Source organism: Phoca vitulina, unplaced genomic scaffold (genome assembly GCF_004348235.1).
Source record: "Phoca vitulina isolate PV1807 unplaced genomic scaffold, GSC_HSeal_1.0 scaffold32, whole genome shotgun sequence".
Lineage (NCBI taxonomy): Eukaryota > Metazoa > Chordata > Mammalia > Carnivora > Phocidae > Phoca > Phoca vitulina.
This window is the reverse complement of record NW_022589735.1, coordinates 16,458,628-16,486,226: the sequence shown is the minus strand read 5'-3', so window position 1 is coordinate 16,486,226 and position 27,599 is coordinate 16,458,628. Positions and strand designations below refer to the sequence as shown.

The following is a 27,599-nucleotide window of genomic DNA, read 5'->3' as shown; positions in this document are numbered from 1 at the left end:
TTTTGCTGCTTGGAAGCCCTCAGTGTGGGTTTGGCGGTCTTACTGATGATGACCTACAGATTTGTCCTTCAGTGTCTTTCTTCAAGCTCTTCCCTTTCACTTTTTTTCATTTCGTTTCTTCTTTGTCAGTGCATTTCATTCCATTATTATGCCTGTGTTTTCTCTTTCCTCTACTTCTCTTTCCCTCCCAGACAGTATCCTACTCTTTTCACATTTCTAACAATGGTAGTTCTATTTGCTTTTGGTTGGAAAACCAAAGCACATTGCCCTTAAGTAGTGCATTGGCCTTCTGACAGTATTGAATGTTTTAGGCCTGTTTGTTGACTTGTGGGTTTTCTGTCAACCAACTTCCTAATTCCTAAGCGCAAATGAATTTTGAATCTTAACTGAAAGGCTCTTGGTACCTGTTTGTCAGTTTTGCAAAAATAAAGTGCTTGAAGAAAGCTAAGTGCTTGGGGTAGGCAATTGTGAGAAAAATAAAATAATATTTCCATTGTTACATAAAATGAATGTACTTATTTTTCTAATATATTAAACTTAATCAAATTTTCCTCCTGCCTGCACACAAATACTGGAAAAGTCAATAAGCTAGAAAAGGATTTTTTGGTTTTGGCATGAAGCTACATACATAAAGCATTCCCTTTTCTTTTAGAATTCCCTAATGCAGTAATGACAAACATAGTCCTTCTTAAATTGGAATTTTAAAATTAGAATTTAGCTTTCCCATGATTGGAATGTAACTGAGGACCAACTCTGCTCACTGCAATTTATTAGTTAAGTTGGGTTAACAGCAGTTAGTGAATAGCATATAATCATTTTATGCACCTGTGGGGTACAGCAATTAGAAACAGTTGTTAATATATTTTAATGCATAATTTATCACTCACTATTATTTTGTTTTATAAATGACGTTCAAAAAATGTGTCATAAACTCCCATTTTGCTGCATATGAAATATAACAATTTTGGGGTGCTTGGGTGGCTCAGTCAGTTAAGCATCTGCCTTCGGCTCAGGTCAGGCTCTCAGGGTCCTGGGATTGAGCCCCATGTCTGGCTCCCTGCTCAGCGGAGATCTTGCTTCTCCCTCTCCCTCTGCTGCTCCCCCTGCTTGTGCACGCTCTCTCTCTCTGTCAGATAAATGAAAGTTTAAAAAAGAAGAAATGTAACAATTTTTTCACTTAAAATCTAGTGTAAATGGCTTGTTATGCAAGTGTGAATTTTTTTTTTTTCTAAACCTAACTTCAAAATAAATTCCAAAGTGGTTGGTATATCTAGTGGGAAAGAAACCTGATTACCCTGCATTTTGTTAATATATTAGGCATTTGAAACAGTGAATGAACAAGTGAGTATTACAACTTTTCGGGTCATTTATTTAACAAATGTTTATTCAAAACTCACACTATACCATCACTATGTTAGGTGTTAAGATGTAATGTTGAGTAAAACCAGACACTTGACCTTCACGGAATTTATAATCTGAGAAGACACATCAGATTGTAATCAGATTACGAGTAAAATGTATCCTAGGGTGCCTGGGTGATTCAGTCGGTTAAGCGTCTGCTTTTGGCTCAGGTTATGAACCTGGGGTACTGGGATCGAGTCCTGTTTTCGGCTCCCTGCTCAGCAGGGAGTCTGTTTCTCCTTCTCCCTCTGCTGCGTGTGCGCAGTCTGTGTGTGTCTCTCTATGTCGAATAAAAAAATCTTAAAAAAGAAATATTCTGACTCAGTTGTGGATAACTGGAGAGGGGGAAGAATGGATGTAGACAAACCAATTACCAGTAACTCACCCAAGAGAGCTAGGAGGTCAAGATAGGGGGGAAAAGTGGTATAATATGGGATATAATTAGGGGATAAAATTAACACAACTTGGTAACAGATTCACTGTGAGGGATTTAGAAAAGAAAGCTACTTAAAATGAGCCCTAGGTTTATAATTGAACAAAAGGATTGTTCTTTTCCCTGAAATTTAAAACAACAAAAAAGGAATCCATTTGGGGGTGAAGAACATGAGTTCAAGTATGCATTGTAGATTATTTTAAGCATGCTCAAAAGGAAATAATCAAGTAGACATTGCACATTTAGGTCTGGAGCTAAAAGAGATTTTAGCTGAAGGCAGAAATTATTGAGTCATCTTATATAGGTGGGAAATTACAATATACACAGGTAAGCTCACTTAGGTCTAAAACATATATTGTGAACAGAAGAGTTGGCTTAGGACTGCCCCTTGAACTTACGACTGCTTAGGGGTGGATGAGTCTTCAAAGAAGACCAAGGTAGAGTGACTAGAGAGGACAGAGGAAACCCTGGAGAGTATTATGTCCCGGAAAGCAATGAATAAGTGTTCCTAGAAGGAGAAAGTGGTCAACAGTGTCAAATGCTGCTGAGATTGCAAGTAAAGTGAAGTTGAAAAATTCCTGTTGGATTTGAGGGACTTCTAGAAATCATGGGTGTCTTTTGTAACAGCTTTTAGTGGACTAATAGGAATGGAAATCCAACTGGGATTATGTGGTATGCAGAAATGGAGCTAGGGAGTTTGAGCCTCTCTGAAAGCTTCACTCTGAGGCAGTTGTAGAGAGAGGGTACTCCTAGTGATCTTCATAGTGAGAATGTTTTGTCTGTCTTATCTCTAGTGAAAATGAATCAAGCACAATTAAAAATCAATAGAAACAACCATGTAAGAGATTGACAATGCTAGAGTAAAGGAGTAATCTGTAGTAAGGGTTCTAAGAAGGCAGAAAAGATGAGATCCAAAATACATCTAGAAGATGAATGTCAGATATTGTGTAGGAGAATTTGTTAATAGAGGACGGTAGGTGATGAAAGTAAATTTGCATTCATGGTGGTAGAAAGATGATGGTTCCCCTCTGATGTTCATTTTCTCCATAAAATTGGAAAAGAGGAAGAAGAAGGTCAGGTGTTTTAGAAAGCAGGCAAAGTTTTAAAATAGTCATTGTAGAAGGAATTGACGAAAAAAATATAATAGGCTTGCTAAGAGTGTAGGAGCCCATTTCATGTTAGTTATGATGAATTTAATATAGATAGAATGTCGCAAGTATTTCCCAGCTCTTGGGGGGACTATGATAACTCAGGATTAGGGGTGCCTGGGTGGCTCAGTTTGTTGGGTGGCCAATTCTTGGTTTCAGCTCAGGTCATGATCTCAGGATCCTGGGATTGAGTCCCTTGTCTCACTCTGCACTCAGCGCGCGGAGTCTGCTTGAGGATCCTCTCCCCCCGTTTCCTTCTGCACCTTCCCCCTCTCTAAAATAAATAAATGAATCTTTGAAAAAAATAAAGGAAAAGAACTCAGGATGATGTTTTCATCCAGGATTAACTAGAGGGATAGTTAACAGGAAGGATAAGAAAGTTTAAGGTATTGACAAGTGTTGATCATGTACATAAACTGAATAAAAGGAGGAAAATTGAAAAGAACAGGACTAATCATTTGAGGGAAAGTATAGGGGTCAGTGAACTGTTGGTCTCAGTGAAGTCAAAGATGGTGGTGGTAGGTGGAGTTGAACAAGGAAATAGGCATTGTGATCTCAGTGTGTTAATGGTTATAAGGACTACAGTGTGACCTTGGACATGGGTGCTGAGACTGAAGAGGTCATGAAGAAAGGAAATCAACAAGGGAGGATATTATAATGGATAGGTTATATTACATAGACAACTGTGTCACCCAGAATGCTGGGATAAGTTAGGACAGAGATAAATTGTAAGCTGATTGCCACTATCTTCACTGAATAGGGGGGTGGAATATACTGAGGGTAAGAGACAGTGTTATAGCCAAATGCAGGAACCTCGAAGAAACAGGATGATGTTGATACTGCTATTTTGGCAAGGAGATTTTGAGGGATTTTATGTTCCAGGTAGTCCAGCAACACTCTAGAAAAAATTACTTAGGGATCACAAGGCCCCTGTCCTCTAGGAGTGCCCAGAGTATAGAAAAAGATGGTCACGTGAGCAGTTAGGGACAGTACAGTGAGATAGATGCCGCCTACAAAGTATAGTGGGAACGTGAAGGTTGGAGGGGTTATCTGCATTTGAAGAAGTCATTGGAAGACTTCTCAGGAAAGATGATATCTGACCTGAATTTTATATAGTTATTAAAGTGGAGAAGGGGGAGAAGGACATTATAGGAGGAAGGATAAAATATATATATGACAGGCAAAAATATAAACTCAAAATGATAGCAGCATCCCATTGTACTAAGTACTTTTATAACATGTGGTTCTTCATCATTAGAATATTTCCATTTCTTGGCCAGTCTTTCTGGTTTTTTTGTTCTTAGAGTTCAGCACTGTTGTCTAATGGGATGATTTAAAGCATCTGTCAGTGTGCGTGCATGTACGCATGCACCCTTGTGTTTTTCACATTTCTTTTAAAGTTACACTTGAAATTTATCACCAGAAACGAATGCAGGGGTTGCTGTATAAATAAGTAAAATATTATCACTTTCACACATTTGCTTTTGGTAATATAAACACTCATTCAGTAAATTAAATTCCTGCCATTATGGGTAAAGCTCTGTTTTAAATCGCAAGGGTGCAGAGATAAATATGATGCTCTCTGATCTCAGGGAACTCACCGTTTATTATGTTCCAAGCACAAAATACAAGTGCACTATTAAAATACTAATCACCGAGAATGCTATGACTTTCTAAAATATCATAGCTTGGTTCTCTTAAGTCCTCAGACACATTTTTAAAATGTTGATTTACTCCTTCACTGTTTATGAAAGAAGTTTGATTTCATCGAACTGTGAATATGGTTGAAAATTTGGTTAAAGTGACTAGACTTAATCTGTAATATTAAGACTCAAAGTATGTTTCTTCTCGAATTAAGAGAGAACCTTTCTAATTTCGATTTTATTCCTCAAAGGTTGTGAAGATGAGAAAAGAAGTGAAGAGAATCCGAGTGTTGGTTATCCGAAAACTTGTCCGGAGTGTTGGCAGACTGAAGTCAAAAAAGTTAGTCTCTTGAAGTCATGGTCCTATGACTAATAAAATGTCAGAAATTGTTTTTATTCAATATTTACAAAATTTGAGGGTGGGACCAGGAGGAATAATTAAGTATCTTACTCATACAACACTTTGTTTTATATGGAGAGAGGATCTGAGTGGGATACACTGTGCTATGTCAGTATGTCCTTACATGGTTTGGGCCACATTTTCTTAGGATACACAATGAATTCTGCTGTTTTTTCAGGGCTCTCCTTCTGGCCTTTTCAGAATGAAAGTCCTTCAGAGTTATTTATGTGTTTTATGTTATTGGAAGTTATTTTAAGATGTTGGTGTAGTTTAATAAGTCTAGTAATAACTTCAATCAATTATGAAGATTTTATATCAGTTTATTCCTTGAATTGCTAAATAATTGGAAATCTTCATTACCTTGTGGAAGTGTTTATCAAAACATGTTCCATCTATTTTTTAATAATATTTTGTAATGTCCTTATCACTAGTATTTGAATAAGCATGTTATAGTGTTTACACTTTCAGTATAAATATTTAGTCTTCACATGTATTTTGTTCTGATTAATTTCTTGTTCTATCATAAATAACCTTTCTCTCTGATGTAATCAGTATTTCTCTTTATGTATTCCTTTAATTCCAGAGAACAAAATTTTATTTAATAAAATTATATCTGACCTTTAATTGTAGCTTATGAAGGTTATGTTACATTAAAGGCAATGTGCCATTAAGCAGTTGATTATTCGGCCTTCCCATTAAGGAATTAGGCGGCCAGCTGTCTCTCAGTAGTAATAGTCATTAATATAATGCCAGATAATGCTCATATGTGCCAAAAACTTGGGTTTATTGATGGAATTGGTGTCTGTGTTGGGCAGTGGGGATGTTCTGGGCAGTGCATGATGACAGTGTTTTTTATTTACACTTTATGCTTTTCTAAAAGAAATGAAGAGACTTTTCATTATGATTGGAGTCTAAAATACATGCTTTTCCTGGCTGTATATTTTCATGTATTTTTTACAGGGGTGCTGAAGATGCACTGTTAAAAAACCAGAGACGGGCACAACGATTGCTTGAAGAAATTCATGCTATGAAGGTAAGGCCTTGTGTGGGTGTGTGTATATGTATGTGTGTGTGTGTGTGTGTGTGTGTGTGTTTCCGTGTCTCCTCTCAGCCTGCTGTGTGTGTGGTGTTAGTTATTTGAATATTATTGCCAGTTGACTGAGACTTAATTTTATGGGTCTGTTTAGTGAAGAATGTAGCACATTTAGAAAATTGTAATATGTTTAAGCTTGCATTTTTTCCATGTTTTTTACTGAATTTGTTAAAGTCCTAGAATAATTTACATAGAAGCTATGCCAAGCTAAACTCATCTATGTTTAATAATGCCTTACGCCTGAGATTCTTATTTTTACTCTAACTTCACACATGAAGTCTACGTGAAGTTGGAGAACTGAAGCATCCGTGCTGTTTGGTGACGCGGACGGTGATGCTGGCGGCTGACGTCACACTCTGCCTGTTGCCAGCTCAGTAAATTTTTGTGTGGTGCTGTCAGCGTTTTATTCAGCTCTGTAGTAACTTGAAATAAAATTAGTGCTGGACCAAAATGATCCGTATTTTTGTTTCTTTCAGCCAGACTCTTCACTAGCATAATTTTTAGGTCTTCTCACTGCTCTTACTTTGTGGAAACTTTCATTTACCAAATGACATACTATTAAATGTCTGGGAGACTGTTTTATTGCAGAACTTAAAAACAACATTTGGTACCAGCAATTACCTTAATTGCAGGGTCATTTTGCATGTATGTTTAACTATTACATTTTGGTATAACTTCCAAGTTTTGAGATAGATAAAAGAGCCAGAGAATTCTCTAACAATATTTTAATTGAGTTAGATCATCAAAGCTTCTCACCATTTTTTCCGTTGGAAGGGATGATAAAGTGTTTTATAGGACAAAGTTATCACAGTTAATCTGAGTAGAAATGAGGTGGGACATGATTCTTTGTGTGAGTTATGTTTTTTGTGGGGTATTTATTTGTTTTATGTTCACAGGTCTGCAGAATTCACAGAATCCATTCACTGTATCTTTTCTTTCTCAAAGTTTTAATCCCCCTTTTATCTAGTCATTCAGTCAAAATATTCTGTATGTGAATCCTTATTATTGTTTGTATCAGTATAGATCACACATGATGTAGGCTTTTTCATACCTTTTTTTCCATGAAATTCCTCCGAGAAATAAAATCTTTATAGAGATTTTTGTTTTGAGTGTAGCACTGAGATAGGAAATTATGATTTATCCCTTTTTCTCTTTCACTTTCTCTTAACCAAGGTCCTTACTAAATTACATTCCTTACCTAAATTTTTCCCTGTAATTTCTTCTGAATAGTCATTTTTGCAGTCCTAAATTATTCAGATGCTTTGAACTACTGGGTAACTGCTGATTTTATTTTACCCTGGAAAGGATATTTTGTATACAATAAGCCTATATGCAGTGTATGAAGAGTTTGAGATTAAAATATATTTGTTAATCTTCCTTTCTGTAGCTCTCAATAGTAAATTTAATTTAATTAGAAAGAAAAGTCCTTATTTGATCTGTATGTGAGAGTTGTTTTCTGTTATTTTTATTTTTATTTTTTTTTGTAAGATTTTATTTATTTATTTGACAGAGAGAGAGATAGCGAGAGCAGGAACACAAGCAGGGGGAATGGGAGAGGGAGAAGCAGGCTCCCTGCCGAGCAGGGAGCCCGATGTGGGACTCGATCCCAGGACCCTGGGATCATGACCCGAGCCGAAGGCAGACGCCTAACGACTGAGCCACCCAGGTGCCCGTTTTCTGTTGTTATTAATCCTTATCAGCAACAGGAAATCAGGCTGAATGATAATTAAAGTTTATAGGTTTACAAGATTGCAGTGTTGTGACCTTGTTTGTTTTCCTAGTTTACCACGATTATTTAAGACTACTATGGGATTGTTGCCTCATAGAAAGCTAAAATTCATAGCCTATATATTCCTTGCATTTGTAAATTTAATAGTATATATGTTCTTCCAGTTCTTGGTAGTAGTGGTCTAGATTGGATACTCTGACTTTCATAATGCTATTTAAAAACTGGATTACATTGAAATGTAAAAACCAGAATAAAAAGTGTACTAGAAAGACGGTACGCTTTTCTTACATTTGAAATTTTCACACTCATGATTCTTTTACAAAATTAAGCTACTTTTCTAAAAGAAGCAAATGCAAAGAGGATTTTTTAAAATTGAAAGGTCATTTGTGATTTCTTAAGGAAGTGTTCATCATCTGGGAGTATCAAAGAAGTAGTTACAAAACAGAAAACTTACAGTCTTAAATAAATTTGGAGAAAAACCTCTACTTACTTGTTTTTCCAGATGATTTTTTTCTTTGGCTCATATACCACTACATTTTTATAGACTTGTTCATGACATATTGTCCTATACTTGCTTTCTATGATAATAGGGTATTTTGTTGCAAGCTGACTTCCTCAAGAAGAAAACCTGAGATATTTTTAGAAATGGGAGTTTGTGTTTTCTGGCCAAGAAAAAAAATGCCCTGATCTTTATGATACTATAAAATCATAGGTTCTAATTTTATAGACTATAATGTATGAATACCAAGTCTTTGCTGCCTTTTCTAATAGTATTCATGCTTTTAACTTTGATGTTAGTATAAGTACTGTCTTCCGAAACAGTTCTTTTTTCTTTGGAAATTAAAGCAGCTAATCAACTTTTACAGATTCCTGTTAGTTAGCTAGAGGAGGAGATGGTAAAATTAAGACATACACTGAAGCCACTCAAAATGTTCAAGAAATTCCTTCTTAAATACTAAAGATAATGACTGGCTTTTACTATGCATTTACTGTGTGCCAGGTAGTACATTGTGTGTTTTATATTCACTATCTTATGAAGTTGGTATCATTCTTGTCCCAATCTTACAGAATATGAAACTGAGTCTTAGAGAAGTCAAGCAGCTTGCCCAAGGTCAAATAGCTATTAGGTGGTGGGCTTCCCAATGGATTATGAAGTGAATGGAAGTAGCTACTTAATTGTGTTGCTTCGGTAAGACAGGAACTTCCTGAAATATATCTAGATTCTACTCTCCTAGAGATTGGATGAGAGAATATAATAATAAACATGATACGTCCTGTAGGGGACAAAGGCCTAAAGATGCACAACATGTTTTCAGATTCTTTAATTCCTCACAGCTAAATATATTCAGTTACCTCTCTCTCTATTTTTTCTTACTTGTTCCCCATTGAGGCTGTTACTTTTCGGTATGTTAGGTATTCCTGTACACTGAGAATGTGTGGATTCTGTGAGACCTTGCTCTGCCTGCTACCCTTACTTCTCTATTTTAAAACTTTCTGATTTTGTGTCCTCCTTCACTTCTTTTGATGTGCTTAGCTCTCCTACTCAAACCAACCTTTGAACTTGCTTCAGCTGTTAGGATTGCCTGCTCCCATGCCCCTTCACAGCCTGTTTCTAAGTGGTTGGCATTAGTGGAGCACAAATAGGTAAAATGGTGTAGATTATGATGATATTTATATCCTGTCATTTGAATTTCACCCCAACTCTATAAATTACGCAAATTCTTATTTCACAGGACATGTTTAGAAGAGTTCTGGGCTGCATATACCCACTGGATTATAGGTTTATCATCCTATATTTTCATATATTAACATTTTGTGACATTTCTGGTTGTATTTGCTTTTAAAAAATTGCTTTTAAAAATTTGTTGAGAAATTTCTCTGTAATTTCATATACTTTTGGTTGTTTTCTCCTATGAATGCCATAGAGTAAAAGATGCCTTATTTTTCCTGGAAGGCTACTGTGTTAATTAGCTGTATCAAATTAACATTTAGTTCACTTATCGTACTAAAGTAATAGTATTAAATAAGTTAGTCTTAGATAATATTTTTGACAGTTTCATCTTTTGCCTGTAAGCCAATCTAAAGAATCAATCAGACACATGTTAGAGATCTTACCTACAGTCCAGCTTAGGTATGCAGTCAAAGGCATGTGAAGCGAGGAGAGAGATCTGGGACTCTGCGTGATTCCCCATGTCCTTCCTTTCTACCTCAGACAGGCACTTTCTGGCCCAGAGTAAATGATTAGGTCTCTACTTGAGGAAGTGTAGTTACTACCTCATAGCAGAGAACATTTAGATTTTGAAACTTCTCCACTCTATTTCCAGTGTTGGATAGCTTTAAGTGATTTTCTCCAGAGGTCCATGCCTCATAAGTCCACAGATTTTTAGGTTTGTTTACTGTAAGCATCCTTACAAGGGACAGCCTCCTAAGCCTTTTTCAAGTAAGGACTTTCCTCCTAACAAAAACCATTAGTCTGTTTACCAGGAGGACCAGTTAACACCATATTATTAACAAGTACATTAAACTCCTTCACCTACTTTTCCTGGAGTTTCTTCCTGATAAAGAAAGTGATAGACATTGGGGAGGGTATGGTGAGCGTTGTGAATTGTGTAAGACTGTTGAATCACAGACCTGTACCTCTGAAACAAATAATACATTATATGTTTAAAAAAAAAAAAAAAAAGATAGTAGGAGGGAAAAATGAAGGGGGGGAATCAGAGGGGGAGATGAACCAGGAGAGACTGTGGACTCTGAAAGACAAACTGAGGGTTCTAGAGGGGAGGGGGGTGGGAGGATGGGTTAGCCCAGTATGGGTATTAAAGAGGGCATGTACTGCATGGAGCACTGGGTGTTACACGCAAACAATGAATCATGGAACACTACATCAAAAACTAATGGTATAATGTATGGTGATTAACATAACATAATAAAATTTAAAAAAGAAAGAAAGTGAATGGATCCTTTTCTCTAGTGCATTCAAGAAATCAAGTAATAAATAATTTCTTGAAACCTTTAGGTTATCTTTAAAGATCCCCAGTAAAAACTCAGCATGGTATTTTTACCAGGAGGGAGACTAGTAATGCCCTTCTCCAGAAGAGTGGAGGGAGGCATCCAGGCACCCAGGAGAGTGGTGCCATCTGCGTAACTATTGAATTTTTCTCCTTTATTTCTACTTGTCCCATCACATTTTCTCTTCTCTTTTCTCTCCCTGTTTGCTTTTCTCTACTGTAGTTATTGGTAATATCTATTGTAGTGGACACTTTATTAAATAAATAGCTCATACAATAGGTAAGGGGATAGACTGAGCAATATAAAAATCAGTGGCTCTTGGACTAAGGTGAACCTGAAAAATACCTCTTGTTGGAGAGGACGTCACTACATGGACAGGCAGTCTTATTCACTGTTGGTGGGCATAAAAGGTCACATGCCCTTTGACACAGACACTTGGCAAAGTGTCTAATGTGTTTAATTTATCTTTTAATTACAGAGCAACAGTTGACACGTTTTTACATATTATAATACTACTTACACTCCTTAAATACTTTACTAAATTGCCAATTACTTATTTTGTATTTTTGGTAGAGTAAGGCCTTTCTAGACATGTACCCTTTTAGTATCTAACATTTAATGATGGTAATAGTTTTTGATATGATCTTCCTTGTATTTTGGTATTTAAAAAGTGACATATGGTGAAACTCTCTAAGGTTTATTATAAGTCTTTGTTTCTTCAGAAGCTAACCCTAGACTGATAGTTTGTTCTTACTGGTCTTGGGGGGGGTGTTCCTTTCCCCTTCTATTCAGGGCCAATCCCTCTTCATTTGCCATGTCCCTTTCTTTTGCCCCTTTTATTGCTTATGCCTTAATTTCACTGATAGCTTCAGACTCTTCCTTAATGTGTGGATGTTCCTCAGCTGATAAACTTGTTTAGTTTGTGCCTGAATACCCGTCATCCTCCTTTAACTGCCTCTCACTGTCTTCTTTTCCTTATTAGAGTAGCTTCTTTGTTCCTAATAGTATAGCCACTGTGATCTCAACCTTCTCACTTCCAGCTGCTGAGTTTAGCTCCTCCCTGCCTGTTCCTCAGTATCCTTGAATAGGATGAACTCTGACCCCTATGCTGGTGGTCCCCCCTTCATTTCTTTCTTTAGCTTCTCACACTATACTCTCTAGCCTGGCCACTTGCAAGTTTAACTACTATCACTATTCTGGACACGAGAATCTCTGTCTGAGGCAAATCTTTCCCGTAAGATGTGCGCTCTTATATTTAGCTCCACTTAGGTGTTTGCACGTGCATCTGAAACTGAACATTTGACACGACTCACTGAGCTAAGCTACAGAGGCCTTTTCTTAGGACTGTGGGGTTTCTTAAGAAGCCTAAGGGCAAGAACTCAGTTTAACCTTGCTGGGGACTGTAGTCGGGATCTAGAGAGCTCTCAGAAACTTAGCTGGTTCATGTATGTGTCTCCTTCTTGCCCCTTTTCCCTTCAATTTGTGCTTGTCTCTACTTTTCCTCAGTTTCCACCCCATCCCCTCTTGTCCCTCTCTTTCTCTCCAACTCTCCAGAGAGCTTTCACTCTGTAGATGTGTCCAGGGCCACCTTACAGTGGCAGCCTCGACTCCAGAATCCTCACACCTTCTGTTCAAGGGAAGAACCTATGCTGGCTGAAGTCCTCAGCCTGTTCTGGGATAATGTCTATCAGCGGTCTACCACCTGGGGCGCTGGGCGTATTGTACGATAGAGAAGAGACAGTGAATGGGCAGATATTCCGAAAGATACCAGTGTCTGAGTATTGGCCCTAACATTTTGTTAACTCATCACGACTCTTTTTCAGATGTTCTTTTCTTCTCTTCCTGATTTTGGTTTTGACACTATTCATCTAGTTTCCTAAGCCAGAAATCTAGGAATCCCTTTGCATTCCCTTCTTCCTTAGCTACCTGCTACTCCCAAATCTTGGTCTCTGCCAGATCTATTAATTCTCTCTTCTAATTATGTAGCCACTTCCAGTTTAGGGGCTTATTCTTTCTAACATGGATCTGATCAGGAGTCTCTCTGGCATGGCACACAAGGCCCTGTATGATCTGTACTCTGGCTCCTCTCCTCCTCCTCCTCCTCCTCCTCTCTCTTCCGTCGACCCCGTACTTTCTGTGCCAACTATACTGAACCTCAGACATATCAGTCTATTTCCTGCCTCCTTGCTATTGATCAAGCTTTTTATATATGTCTATCACCTGAACAAAGACTCACTCTTTACTTTCACACCTACTTCTTAGGTTTACTTGCTTTCAGAAACTCATAGCACCACTCTGACCCCAGACTTGTTTCCCCACCTCCTCTGTAGCCCCGACCTTGTATCGATTTCTGCTATCATATAGCGGTCTCCTTTCATGCCATTCCTACTACTTAAACCTTCTTAAGAAAATTGGCAGTTTTACTCAGTTCTCTGTCCCCAGCACCTAATAATGTGTCAGGTACATAGTGGATGTTGCCTAGCTAGCTGACTGAGTGAATTTTAAGCAATTTTTTTTTTTTTAACTTTCACTGGACTTATTTAGAATGTCAAGGTTGCTCTGCATCTCCATAGATAAGTAGAATACTGACCCGTTACTGACTGAGAAGAGTCTAAAACCAGTCATTGTTTTTAATGTTAAATGTCAGCAACCGAAGATGAATAGGCTCTTCATTTCACACTCACCTTCGCCATTGCTCCTAGACCATTTGCCTTCTAGTTTAGTTTTTTTAAAGGCAGAACTCTTATTGCTTCTAAAGCAGAGTAGGATACCCTGATTTAATAGCCTTCTGTACTCAACTTGTGACATTTGAAGTGATAAACAGGAAGGCCTAGCGGTATTTTAAAAGATCAGTATATACTGCCCTCCTCACACTCAAGAAACAGCATTTAGAAACAGATCATCACATAGGAATTTCAGTTTTCTTCCTGGCATGTGGTTTCTGCGGCTTTAAGCCAGCATTCTGAATAAGTCATATTCCTGAAGTCCTTAACAGTATTGCATTATTAAGCTGTGTTGATATGAGGATATTATATCAAGTCTCTGGTAGCCTTAAAATATTTTTATCTTTTAAGTAGAGCATTTGTGGCAGATAAAAGTGGTACCCATCCTCGCTTTGAACCTGCTTGTTTCTGTGTGAAAACAAAGGATAAGTTAGAGGTCCTTGTTGGCACAAGTGATGAAAATGTGATTAGCATTTACTGAGTCATTACACACACCTAATTTTAAAAAACTGACTTTGGAATTGCTTCAGTCAAGATCAGCCTAGTTCAAAGAGAAGTGAGCGTGTAAACAGGATTGAGGGGTAGGAAGTAAAAAAGGAGTATCACATGGCCTTTTAAAAAATATTTTTTATTTCTTTTTGTATTGTTTTTATTTAATTTTTTAAGTTTTGTAATTCTGGAAATTTGACCTTAAACCTTGGCAGAACATTCCTACTAACTGTGAAAGTACCCAAAGCCCTTTTCAACTACTAATTTTAAAAATTTGGACAACCAATACCATTATCATAATTCCAGTGCAAAATAATGTGGTGTTTGAGAAAAGAGGCAAATATTACAACATAGTTTGTTGGAAATCCACAATGGGAGAGAACAGGCCCTAGGGAAAAGCAGCAATAACAACAGTAAATAACTGGTCTTGCAAAATAGGATTTTGTTTTTTATTTAATTGGGTGTCACCTGAATTTTGGTTAAATGGAGACAAATTACATTGAAACGTTTACACTCATTAACTTGAACACATGTCCTACATTGTTAGATTCCTATTGTAATGGAAACAGTGTATGGTTTCTGTTCTTTACTGTGTGTTGGAATAACTAGTATTAGTGTTTAGGCTACTCAAAGAATTGATATTTTGTGATAACAAATCTTGCCGATTTCTGTTAAGACTCAGTATATTAAAATAGAACTTGTGGGTTTTGGTTTAGTTAACCAATAAAAATTATTCTTCTGTTCATCACAATCTAAGATAGCATCCCGGTTTATCAGTGATCATTTTTCTTCTTAAAATCCATTAACTTTTCAACCAGAAAAGAAAAGCAAAAGGTACAAATGAAAAAAAAAATATTAAGCATTTCCAGAACAGCTATTATAAATTCTTTATTATATGCTCAGGTTAGTTAAATACATTTTAATTTAGAACCTACTGCTATATGTATAGATGAATAGATTTCTCCTGTCAGGGAACATACTGTTCTGTGGGAAACAAGCAAGAAGCATATGAATCTGTTTAGGATACATACTGTACCAGTATTATAACCACAGAGTGGTAGAAACCCAGAAAGGGATCAGTTAATTTAATTACTTACAGGACTTAGGGAAGACCTTAGTGAATGGGGGATACTGAGTTGCAGCTCTAAGAATAGATACGATTCTGCTTTGGAAAAGGCAGTCTCCGTAAAGAGCACACCAAGAACAAAGCATACAGGTCTGAAAGTACATGGTGTGATGGGAAGGAGTGCTCAGTTCTCTTTTTCTTCTATAGTATTTAGCACATTGAACTGTGATTATTTCTTTATATGTCACCTTTTTTGAGAATAGGATATTACCCAGTGCTAGTGCACTAATTGGCAAAAAGCAGACATTGAGCAAGTATTTCCTCGGTGAATTCATGTCCTGGATGGAATATGGTATGAATGGAATCACAGATAGTTGACGATAGTGACCAAAATGGTAAATGAAATTAGAGTTGGAAGCCTTTTAGGAAATGTGGATGGTCAAAGGTTTTTGAGTAATCATATTTGTTTTCTGGCAAGATAAATCTGAAGGACTGTGGAAGATTGATTTAGAGGGAAAAGAGATTAGAGGCAAGATAACTAGATAGGAAGCAATTACTGACTTAATTTTTTCATGCACGTTTATTAAACCTGTGTCGTGTGCCATAAGATTCATTGTTCCTGCTCTGTAAAAATCTGACACTATCAGAGAAAGAAGCTGGTACACACAGTTTTAAAAACAGGGTAAGTTATGATAGGTGCTTTGAAAATTTAAAGAGCAAGAGATTGCTTTTAGCTAGTAATCAAGGAAGGTTTCCTGGGAAGGGTGACCAGTTTAATAAAAAATATTAATGTTATTACCAAATTGAGTATTTCCTTATTATTCTTTAATTGTATTCCAGTTAGATAGCAGGATACAATGCAGCCACCTCACATCCCAGACTTACATATTATTTCTAGCACAAGGAAGTTCAACCTCGGATGTAAGAACACTGCTGCTCATAAACAACGTAATAATAATCTTAGTTAGTGGTTGTTGAGCGCCTCCTCTGTGCCGGGCGCTTTGCTGCAGCCTGCACGTATTTGTCCTAATCTGCGTGGGAGCTCTCCAAGGTTCCTCATTAGCTCCGCTTTACTGACGTGGAAACTGGGGGCTTCAGGGATAATTGCTTTGCTTAAAGTCACACACCCTTGATAAATAAAACCAGAATTTAGTGCAAATCTATCTGAATCAGTGGTCCATGTTCTTTACTAACCTTAACCCCTTTAAGTATTAAATGTATAATTTTATCAAGAATAGGTATTATAAAGAAATGTGCTTTTGCATTATAATTTTAATGATCACTATTAATAGAAAAGCGAAAACAATGATGAAATAATATATCATCATTGCTTCTTGGGAGAAAAATAGGATCTGTTCATAATTTGAAGTAATTAGAATAGTTGGGCCTTTCTAAAAGATAGAGTGCCTTATTATATATAGATTTTGTGTGTGATTTTAGCATTTAGAAATATTATTTGGAAACTAAATACCAAAACAGTTGTCTTGGGACCATGAATTAGTAGCAGTGATTAGGTTTCAAAAATTTTTCATTTCTTGCCAAATTTGGTATTACTATTTTAAACACATTTGAATGTAATGTGATTCTAATATTAATTGATATAGGCTTTTTAAACTGTTAACACATGGAGGTATTATCAAGAAACGAATATGGATTTTATTATCATATGCCCTTAAAAAAGATTACAGAAACTTGAAGATTCTAGAGAAAATACTTCGAAGGAATAACAAACATTTTGACTTCCTTGGGACTTTGGAAGATTTTCCTTTATTTTTTTTAGTTAAAGACCACTCTCAGCACATTCCTATATTCCTGTTAGCACCTCTCTATATCTTAGTCATAATTCCAAAATTATAGGAAAAAACTGGCTCAGTCACCTAGTGTAATTTCCCTGAGGCTTTTTGATGAATTCCCAAGTTGATTCATTGTGAGGGGAAAAATGTGCTATAGGCTTAGGTAATTGTCCATTAAGTTTGAGGTTTTGTTTCTGGTTGTGGTTGAGCAGGGAAAACTAGCAAATATATGTAGATGAAATATTTTAGGAATAAAAATGCAAATATAGTATGTTCAGACCGAGCTGTAATTTTGTCCTCTTTTTATTTGATATACTCAGTAATAAACGTAATACCTCTGTACCTGTCACCTCCACTAATTATTTTTGTTCTCAACATGTTATCCTGAAAAAACATAAAAATTAAGTGGTTTTAAGCATTTCATTTACTTCTTATAAATTGGCCACAATATGTTCTTTTAAACAAATGTTTAGATTCTACGTCAGATACAGTAAACTTTTCTCCCCAAGGCCAGCCACTTTTTTAGAAGAGAGTCTCTAGAATGAAGAAATCTGTCTCCTCTGACTTACTAGAATGCAAAAGGGCTCTCAGAATCTTCAGGTTGAGGTAAATGCTGGACCTTATCTCTGCTACCTCTTTAGACATCATAGAAGTGAATAATTTTATGTGCCAGGACTAGTGTAGATTTTTTTTTTTTTTTTTGGCATGAAAAAATGTAATCCAGTTTAATCAGTTGGGTTAAGCAAGTAGTTTTGTCTTATTTTCTGAAAGGTATTTCTACTGTGAGAGATAGGGCTATATAATGACGCGATGGTTTTGGAGCTTCATTTGGCTAAATTACTTGAAATTTCCTGTGAGGTGAAATGCAAACTTAGAAATACTGAATTATGCAAGTTGTTTTCAGTGTTTGCCTTCTGAGATTGTAATCATTTTCATATCAGTAATTATTTTCATCAAGATATGCTTTGATGAAAATAATTTATAGTAGAAAGATGTACACAGCTTAGTTTTTAGAATATGAAGATGTAATTTTAAACATGAAAGTCAACTTGGTACTGAAGTGAGACAGTACTATTTGTAGACATTTAGTAATTCTCTAACTGGCTGCCAGCAAAAACCTGACACTAGTAAAATTTCCTAGTAGTAAAACTACTTGCTTTATTGTATCACTCTCTTGCTCAAGAACCTAAATTAACTTCCTATTGTCTCGCACACCTGGTCTAATTCCTCATGGGTATTAAAAGCCTTTTTGTCACTTGGCGTCTCTCATACTGAGCAGCTTTCTCTTTCATCCCTATTTCTGTCTGCAGACTACAGGCAGCATTATATTTCCTGCATGTAAATATGGATTCCTGTTTTTATGATCCTCTAGCTCTATCTGATTAAGCAGCAGTCACCACCACTTCATGTATACTCTTAGAAAACTAGAGTGAATCATTGTCATAGCTTTCACAAACCTCTAAAACAGTGGTTTTGTTGGGGGAATCAGGGGGTAAATGCATGAAGATTCATGCCTGTGGACATAGATCATAATGGATGGGAGGTATGTGAAATTTCAGAAAAGTCCCACATTAATTTGTTTCTTTTTATTGTTCCCACCATTGAGAAGTACAGTACTAAACAGAAGTTGCCCTGCTTACTTCATCTTCAAATATTTAAGTACTTAGCTAATGAATTTTTAACAGTCTTTTGCATTGTATCTTCCTTTGTGTTATTGGGAGGATTATTTTGAAAATTAAACTCTACTCTTGGGGCGCCTGGGTGGCTCAGTCGGTTAAGCGGCTGCCTTCGGCTCAGGTCATGATCCTGAGGTCCTGGGATCGAGCCCCACGCACGGCTCCCTGCTCAGCAGAGAGCCTGCTTCTCCCTCTCCCTCTGCCTGCCACTCTGCCTGCTTGTGCTATCTCTCTGTCAAATTAAAAAAAAAAAAAAAAAAAACTACTCTTTTTGGTTTCTTTTATTTTTGTAATTGAAGTATAGTTGATGTGCATTATATTAGTTTCAGGTATACAACAGAGAGATTCAACATTTGTACACATTATGACATAATCACCATGGTAAATCTAGTTACCATCTCTCATCATACAAAATTACGATGAGTTTTTTGGCTATATTTCCTATGTTAAACTTTTCTTCCCTGTGACTTCTTTATTGTATGAACTGGAAATTTATACCTCTTAGTGTCCCTCACTGATTTTACTCATCCTTCCACTACCCTCCTTCCCTCTGGCAACTAGCAGCTTATTCTCTGTATTTATGATTCTATTTCTTTTTTTTTTTTTTTTTAAAGATTTTTATTTATTTATTTGAGAGAGAGAGAATGAGAGAGAGCGAGCACATGAGAGGGGGGGAGGGTCAGAGGGAGAAGCAGGCTCCCTGCCGAGCAGGGAGCCCGATGCGGGACTCGATCCAGGGACTCCAGGATTATGACCTGAGCCGAAGGCAGTCGCTTAACCAACTGAGCCACCCAGGCGCCCTTTTATGATTCTATTTCTGTTTTGTTTGTTCATTTACTTGTTTTTTTAGATTCCACATATAAGTGAAGTTAATATGGTATTTGTCTTTCTCTGTCTGACTTACTTCACTTAGCATAATACCCTATAGGTCCATCCATGTTGTCACACATGGCAGTCTCTCATTCTTTTTTATGGCTGAGTAATATTGTGCATGGGCACACACACACACACGTGTGTGTGTGTGTGTGTGTGTGTGTACACCACATCTCCTTTATCCGTTCATCTGTCAATGGACACCTAGGTTGTTTGGTCTTGGTTATTGTAAATAATGCTGTGATGAACATAGGGTGCATGTGACTTTTCAAATTAGTGTTTTCATTTTCTGAGTGTAAATACCTAGAAGTGGAATTGCTGGATCATATGGTAGTTCTATTTTTAATTTTTTGAGGAACATTCATACTATTTTTCACAGTGGCTGCACCAGTTTATATTTCACCAAGAGTGCACGAGGTTTCCCTTTTCTCCACATCCTTATCAACACTCCTTATTTTTTGTTATTTTGATAATAACCAGTCTGACAAGTATTGGGTAATATCTCATGGTGGTTTGATTGTCATTTCCCTGACGGTTAATGATTTTGAGCATCTTTTTATGTACCTATTGGCCATCTGTATGTCATCTTTGGAATAAATGTCTGTTCGGGTCTTCTGCCTGTTCTTTAATCGGATTTTTTTTTTATACTGAGTTTTAGGAGTTCTTTATATATTTTGGATATCAGATATATCATTTGTGAGTATCTTCTCCCATTTGTAGGTTGCCATTTTGTTTTATTAATGATTTCCCTTGCTGAGCAAAAGCTTTTTAGTTTACTATAGTCCCATTTCTTTATTTTTGCTTTTGTTTTTCTTGCCTGTAGGCAGATCCAAAAAAATATTGCTAAGACCAGTGTCAAAGAGCTTACTGCCCACATATTTTATTCTAAGAGTCTTAGGGTTTTAGGTCTTACATTTAGGGCTTAAATGCATTTTGAGTTTTGGTTTTGTTATGGTGTAGGGAAGTGGTCCACTTTCATTCTTTTGCATGTAGCTGTCCAGTTTTCCCAATATCATTTATGGAAGAGATTCTCTTGCCCATTGTACGTTCTTACCTCCTTTGTTGTAGATTAATTGACCATACAAGCATGGGTTTATTTCTGGGCTCTATTCTTTTTCCATTGATTTGCGTATCGATTTTTGTGCCAAGACCATACTATTTTGATTACTATAGCTTTGTAGTATTGTTTGAAATCTGGGATTGTGATACCTTCTGCTTTTTGTTTTTACTCAAGATTGCTTTGGCTATTTGGGGTCTTTTGTGGTTCCATACACATTTTAGAATTATTTTTTCTAGTTCTGTGAAACATGCTATCCGTATTTGGATAGGGATTACATTGAATCTTGGATTGCTTTGGATAGTATAGACATTTTAACAGTATTCTTCCAATCCATGATCATGCTATAACTTCCCTTTTCTTTGTGCCATCTTCCATTTTTTTCCATCAGTGTCATAGTTTTCAGAGAAGGTCTTTCACTTCTTTGGTTAAATTTATTCTTAGTTATATTCTTCTTTCTGGTGCAATTACAAATGGAATTGTTTTCTTAATTTTTCTGATGATAGTTGTTATTAGTGTGTAGAAATGCAACAGATTTTTTATATAGGCATACCTTGTTTTATTGTGCTTCTCTTTATTGCATTTCACAGATACTGCATTTTTTACAAATTGAAGGTTTTGTGGTAAACCTGTGTTGAGCAAGCCTATTGGCACCATTTTCTAGTAGCATTTTCTCACTTCATGTCTCTATGCCACATGTTGAAATTCTTATAAGATTTCAGATTTTTTCATTATTATATTTGTTATGGTGATCTGTGTTCAGTGACTACAACTTGCTGAAAGCTTAGATAATGGTTAGCATTTTTTAGCAATGACTTTTCTAAATTAAGCTATGTACATTGTTTTTTAGACATAATCCTCTTGCACCCCTAGTAGATCACAGTACAGTATAAACATAACTTTTATATGTGCTGGAAAACTAAAATATTTATTTGACTCCCTCTGTTGAGATATTAATTTTATTTCAGTAGTCTGGAACCAGACAAGGATACCCACTCTCACCACTTTTATTCAACATGGTACTAGAAGTCCTAGCTGTGACAGACAAGAAAAGGAGAGAAAGGCATCCAAATTGAAAAGGAAGAGGTAAAACTGTCACTGTTTGTTGTTGCCATGATACTATATGTAGAAAACCCTGAAGCCTCCGGTCTGTGTTTTAAAGCCTGTTTTATCCGATATAAGTTTTGCTACCCCAGCTTTTTTTTCGTTTCTGTTTTCATGGATTATCCTTTTCTTTCCCTTCATTCCATCTGTATGTGTCTTTAGGTCTGAAGTGAGTCTCTCCTATGCAGCTTATAGGGTGGTCTTATTTTTTTTATCCATTCATTAATCCTCTATCTGTTCATTGGCACATTTAGTCTATTTACATTTAAAATAATTATTGGTAGGTATGTACTATCAATAATTTTTTATTTGATTATTTGTCTTTTTACACAGTGCCTGCTGTTCTGCACAATGGAAAGCACTCAGTAACATGTTTCAAATATTAATATGCACATCTCTTATAAATAGGTTTTTGAAGAGATTATATAGTAAAGAACCATTAAATTTTTCAAGTCAGATTGAAGATAAATCTTTATCATAGTTGCTAGTGAATTTTTTAGTTTATTTTATCCTCTAACGATAATGCTTGAGACTTTGTTGTTAGTTCATTTTTCATTTCAGGTTTAAGAACTTGAATGTCAAAATAAGTTCAGTATGTTGATAAATTTTAAGATGTAGAAGAATGTAATTAAAAAAAACAAAGAAGAATAAAGCTACTTGTGTCATTTCCTAAAAGGTTTACAAGTCGGGTTGATACCTTTTTTGTACTTTTGTCTACTTTTATGTTTTTTAGTCTGTTTCTTCATCTTAAAACTGGAAGTATTTCCTAGTTGACCTCCTTACTGTGGGGATTAAATCCATAATGGAATCCTGAACCTACGGGGAGGGTAATGGTAGTCCAAAGGAGGGAACCAAATTCAACAAACAGTACAGGAGAGGAAGCAGAACGGGGATAGGAACATAGCAGAAGCATGACGAAGAGGCCCACAGTGGGAGACGCCTCTGAGCTGTCTCCTCTGAATGGCAGAGGCTGGAGATGCCGTTAATTGCAATAGGGAACACAGCGATAGGCAAAGGAGGAAGACAGAGATACTTTATTTGGAAAAAAAAATCCCTTGGCAATATGATAACAGAGTATACCTTATTGAAGTTCCATCTGGTAGAACTGTATTTAGGAAACAGTAGAACAATATTTAGGAACAAAGTTTTTTGTTGTCACTGAAGGGTAACCATAATGAGATTTCCATCTGTGGAAACGCATGAAGATTTGGATGTCAGTAACTCTCTCACGAGTTATTTCAGATTCTGTATTTCAGAGAAATGCCTTTCTTGCCTGATTTCCAAATAGACCAAAAAAAAAAAAAAAAAGAATCTCTAAGAATTCAGCCTTCTCTTGTCACCCTTTAATTCTTTGTATCTGGTCTTGCCCCTTATAACTTAAACGTACTCCAATTTTAGTCTCATTTTGGAAAATACAAATATGTTTCCTATTTTATGAAATTAAAAGCCCAACCTTAATGAGAGCCTCTTGGAATTAAAAATGTCAGCATGGTTACTGCGTCCAAGTTACTTTTTGTCTTGACTCAGTCTCCCTCCCCAAAGCGTGATATAGAACAGTTTGACTGCAAACATACTTTGCCCACTGAATCAGAGACAACAGTACAGTGGTTATCTAGTTATGAGTCAGAAGGTACAAGTCTCAAAAGCCTCTGGAAAGAAGAAAGAAAAGGAGATAGCCCAATAATCAAAATTGGGATTATCTCATTCCAATTAAATTCGCTATTTTGAATATAAGCAAAGCAGTAGCATCCAGCATCATGTGGAATAAGGGAACTGGAATATTCTGATAAGTCTTGTTATTAGTGGATGACTACTTTTAATGTAAGAAACTTGAACAACTTTAGTTGAATGTGATGAGGAAAGAATGAAAACCATGTCTGATTTATCACCACTGACAGCAGGATATGGCAAAAAGCACCATGTGGGGATTCCGGGCCCACCCCTGTTATAATACCTTGAATGGATCTCTTACACTTTCTTGGGTTAACATTTCCTCTTAGGCTCATTGATTCACTGGAAGGATTCACAATACTGAAAAAAAAAAAGCTTTTATGCTCACAGTATTATTTTATTACTGTTCAAGGATACAGATTAAAATCAGCAAAAGGAAATAGCAAATGAGAAGAAAGTCCAGAAGACACCAGGTATACACTTGTATCTTCCTTCCTCTTCCAATATAGTCACATGGACATACCCCCAGCAATCATATGTGACAACGCTTGCAAAGTGTTGCCAACCAGGAAAGCTGACTTGAGCCTTTGGTGCCCAGGGTTTTTATCCGGAGCCAGTCACATAGTCGTGAATTACCTGCATGACTGTCCTCATCAGTGACTCAGAATTAAGCCTCCCAGAGCATAGACATAGCCACCATAAGTCACATTGTTAGCATCAACTATCTGATCAAATTGGTACCTTGTGTTCCAAGAGCTCAGAACTCATCTCCAGAAGCTGGCCAATGGCCAGTCCTGAAGATACACCTTTTTCAGTTATGTGCAGAGTTTGAGCAACCCAGGCCTGCTGAATTAACCGTTTCCTGCATGGGTATAGAATTACATAATAGTTTAAGTCTCTTATAATTCTAATGTTTTAATGAATGGATTACTAACTCCTCTCATAATTGTAAAAAATTTAATGCTTTATTTCATCTTTGAGATGGATTGGATAATTCTAATGATTTGAAAGCTTAAATAAAAGAAATAAATTATACTGACGCTAGAAAATAAAGCTGAATTGAATGTCTAACAGTGAAAGAATTTGTGTCTTACGCAAGTCAACACAGAGCCCTGCTCACTGATGAATAAAACTCCCAAGTGAATAAAATCCCAAGATTAAGATTTTCAGACTTGAGTTCTTGTAAGGAAGTCAAAGGAAAAGAAGCTACTTAAGCCCAGTTTCAGAAGCTTAGTCAGCATTTGATTAGTAAATTACTGATTTTTTTTATTTCCCTTGCATTGGTGATAAATTTAAACTTTTTTTTTTTTAAATGAAAACCCTTTATAGGATTTCTCTACAATTGAGTAAAATTGCTCAGGTTTTATTTGTCTAATTTAGTATGAGTCTCTTTTGCACTCATTTTTAAAGTTGTTTAGTGCAGTATTCCATATTTGCATCTGTAATTTAACTCTGGTATCTTCATTTTCCTATTGTTTATCCTTGGTCCTTTATCCTTGGTCCATGGTTTTGAGTTGAGAATGGCTTTGTGTTTTTGCTACTTATCTTTTCTTTGGGGGGGGGGTCACTTAATGTGTTTGCTCATATTTATTGGATTTTAAAATGTTAAAAAATTTCTTTTCCTAAATTAAAATGTATCTAGGTATTTTTTTCCCACGTCCATAATGTATGCCTTTGATATAAAATTTGCAAATTACCATATGGAATAATGCATTTTGTTCTACTTTTGAAATTGTTGAATATTTGACATGGTTATATTCAATTTAAAATAGAAACCTTTCTAAAATTTAAGAGAAATACTTTTATCTGGAAAAAGGCTTAAGAATTAATTTTGTATAAAAGAAAACTAAGTGTTTCTGTATGGTTAGTCATTTTATTTAGAATTAACCCCATACACTAGAAATGGCTTAATGCAAAATTATCATACAAGCCCTGAACTGGTATCTTTTCTCTCACATTTTTAATGGATATTTTCTTAACCATGTGCATGAGGGGACCAGATAACCTTTCAAAACTAAGTACTTGTAAAATGTCCTTGGAATAAATAAATAGCTGCTATGTAAAAAGTCTGTTGTTGGGTCTAGAAATGGATCTTAGTTTTCTATTTGGCTTAAAATCTTTTCTCAGAAGGAACAGTCTTATCTTTTAGTTGCCACCTGCCTAGCTTATTAGCTAATGTGGTTCCCACCCATTCACAACATAATATGTATGTTTCAGTGAGTCCTTACGTAGTAATATTTTACTTTCTCTCATTCTAAAAAAAAAAGTATAGTAATGTACCATACTTTTGAGCAGTAAATGCTTCACTTTGCAACACCCTAGGAGTCCTCCTTGCCATTCTTTCCAGAATTTCTCTTCAGCTTTGCTTCATAAAGAAAAAGCCCACATTTGCAACTAAATATTTTTTGGCAAATCCTGGATTTGACTTTTGTTTTGATAAGAGACTTTACTGATCTCTTTTAGATTTTCTCTTCTCACTAAGAAATAGGCATTTTAAATTGCTTTATTCTGGTCCAATTCTGTTCAATAAATGTTTTGTACTGGGATCTAATAGGCAAAAGTATTGAATAAAACACCTTTCTTACCCTTGAAGAACCTACACTGTAGGCTTTTCATTCCATTTTTATATCAAGAAAATGGAAGGCAAAGGTTAATATAAGCATAAATTATTCTGTGACTGTCTTATATTGTACCTCAGGCCATTTCGGTTTGACTAGATAGCTTACTGCCTGGCCGTGTTCAGGTTTGCTTCCTTCCCATGCACTTGAAGCAAAACTGTTCCCAACAAGCTGGTTGGTTAGAGTGTACCTCCACTTCTGAATAGTGAGGCAGAAAACTGAAATTGTTGCAACTCTTTATGGTTCAAGCCTCTAAATACCATTTGTCTTTCAGAGTTCTTTCCTTTTTACCTAAATTAAGGCTCTGTGGGGTTTTATCCACAAACCTTGCAATTTTACCTGCTTTTGGAACTCTTGTGGGGAACCATTCACTTATAACAAAGATAAAAGATGTATTGACAGCTGAAAATCCTATGAACTACCCATCATCCCAAGTATTCTTTGAAAATTGTGAATTACTTCAGATTTAAAAAAAAAAAAAAGTCAATTCCCAATATCCCTGACAGTTTAAATTACTGATCTAGTGGACCTTAATGAATTTTGGTGTAGCAACTGGTTTTCATAATCCATTTGCAGGGTAATTTATTCTTAAAATATGACTAAAATTGTGTGGCCAAATTATAACCCAATGTTTAGTTTTTCACTCAATCCAAGAGAAATGAAAATGTTGTTTAAAACTTATCCCTTGAAAGTATATTAGATATGCTGAGTCAGAATGTACATAAATCTAGAATTTAGAGCAGTAAGGGACAGTTTGTGAATTCTGAAAGTTTAGCATGAACTTCCCAAGTAGACTCCACAGTGGACTCTTAGAAGGATTCAAAAAGGCCATAGGTTAAATTTCCTCTTGCCTTCTGAAGGGAATACTAACATTTGAGGTGCTGTCTATCCACTTGTGACAATATATCAGGAGTCTTATTCTGAAAGGCAATACCTGATCTCTTATGAATAAACATACAGGGAGGGAGGAATAACTTCATAATACACTATTTATTGCCGTTTTTGCATTGTCTAAAATGACATTTTATTTATTAGCTTCTCATTGTCTACTTGTGATAGCACTAAACAGAAATTCTAGGTTAACATAGGAGATAGCATCCCCTATGCTGTCATGTGCTTATATTTAAAACAAAGGCAATAAACAGCTTGGCTCCAAAATACTCAAGAATGAGTGTTGTCGTAAGGAATGTTTAAGTCATTCATCTCCATCTAAATTTTACTTTGGTAATTAAGGTGAATATTTTATTCTGGGCATTATTTATGGCACAGAGTGCTTGTCCAAATAATACAGTGTAATGAATAATACGAAGATTAGTAGGAGATAGAAACTATGTTAGCTTCCTAGTGCTTCTGTAACAAACTATCATAAATTTAATGGCTTAAAACAAGGATATATTATCTTAGAGTTCTAGCAGTCAGAAGTCTTAAAATCAGGGTGTTAGCAGGGCTGTATACCTTCTGGAGACTCTAGAGAAGTCAGTCTCCTGTCACCCTCAGCTTTTAGAAGCCACTTGCATTTCTCCATTCATGGCCCCTTCTTCTATCTTCAAGTCCACCAGCATAGCATCTTCAGGTTTCAGCCTCCTTCTCTTGCTCATTTCCTTTCTCCCTCCCCCACCTCCAACCCAATCTCTATCTCACTCCTATTCTCTGCTGCTCTCAGAACTTTTAGT

The 27,599-nt window shown here is 36.2% G+C and overlaps 1 protein-coding gene across 1 annotated transcript in view; it reads left to right on the top strand.

Moving 5' to 3' along the window:
- The window catches only part of SRFBP1 (serum response factor binding protein 1), a 60,191-nt gene that overhangs the window by 6,353 nt on the left and 26,239 nt on the right, over nt 1-27,599 (top strand). Inside the window, exons 2-3 of the mRNA XM_032425196.1 lie at nt 4,877-4,965; nt 5,986-6,058. Coding sequence (XP_032281087.1) covers nt 4,877-4,965; nt 5,986-6,058 — 162 coding nt within the window. The remainder of the gene's footprint in view (nt 1-4,876; nt 4,966-5,985; nt 6,059-27,599) is intronic.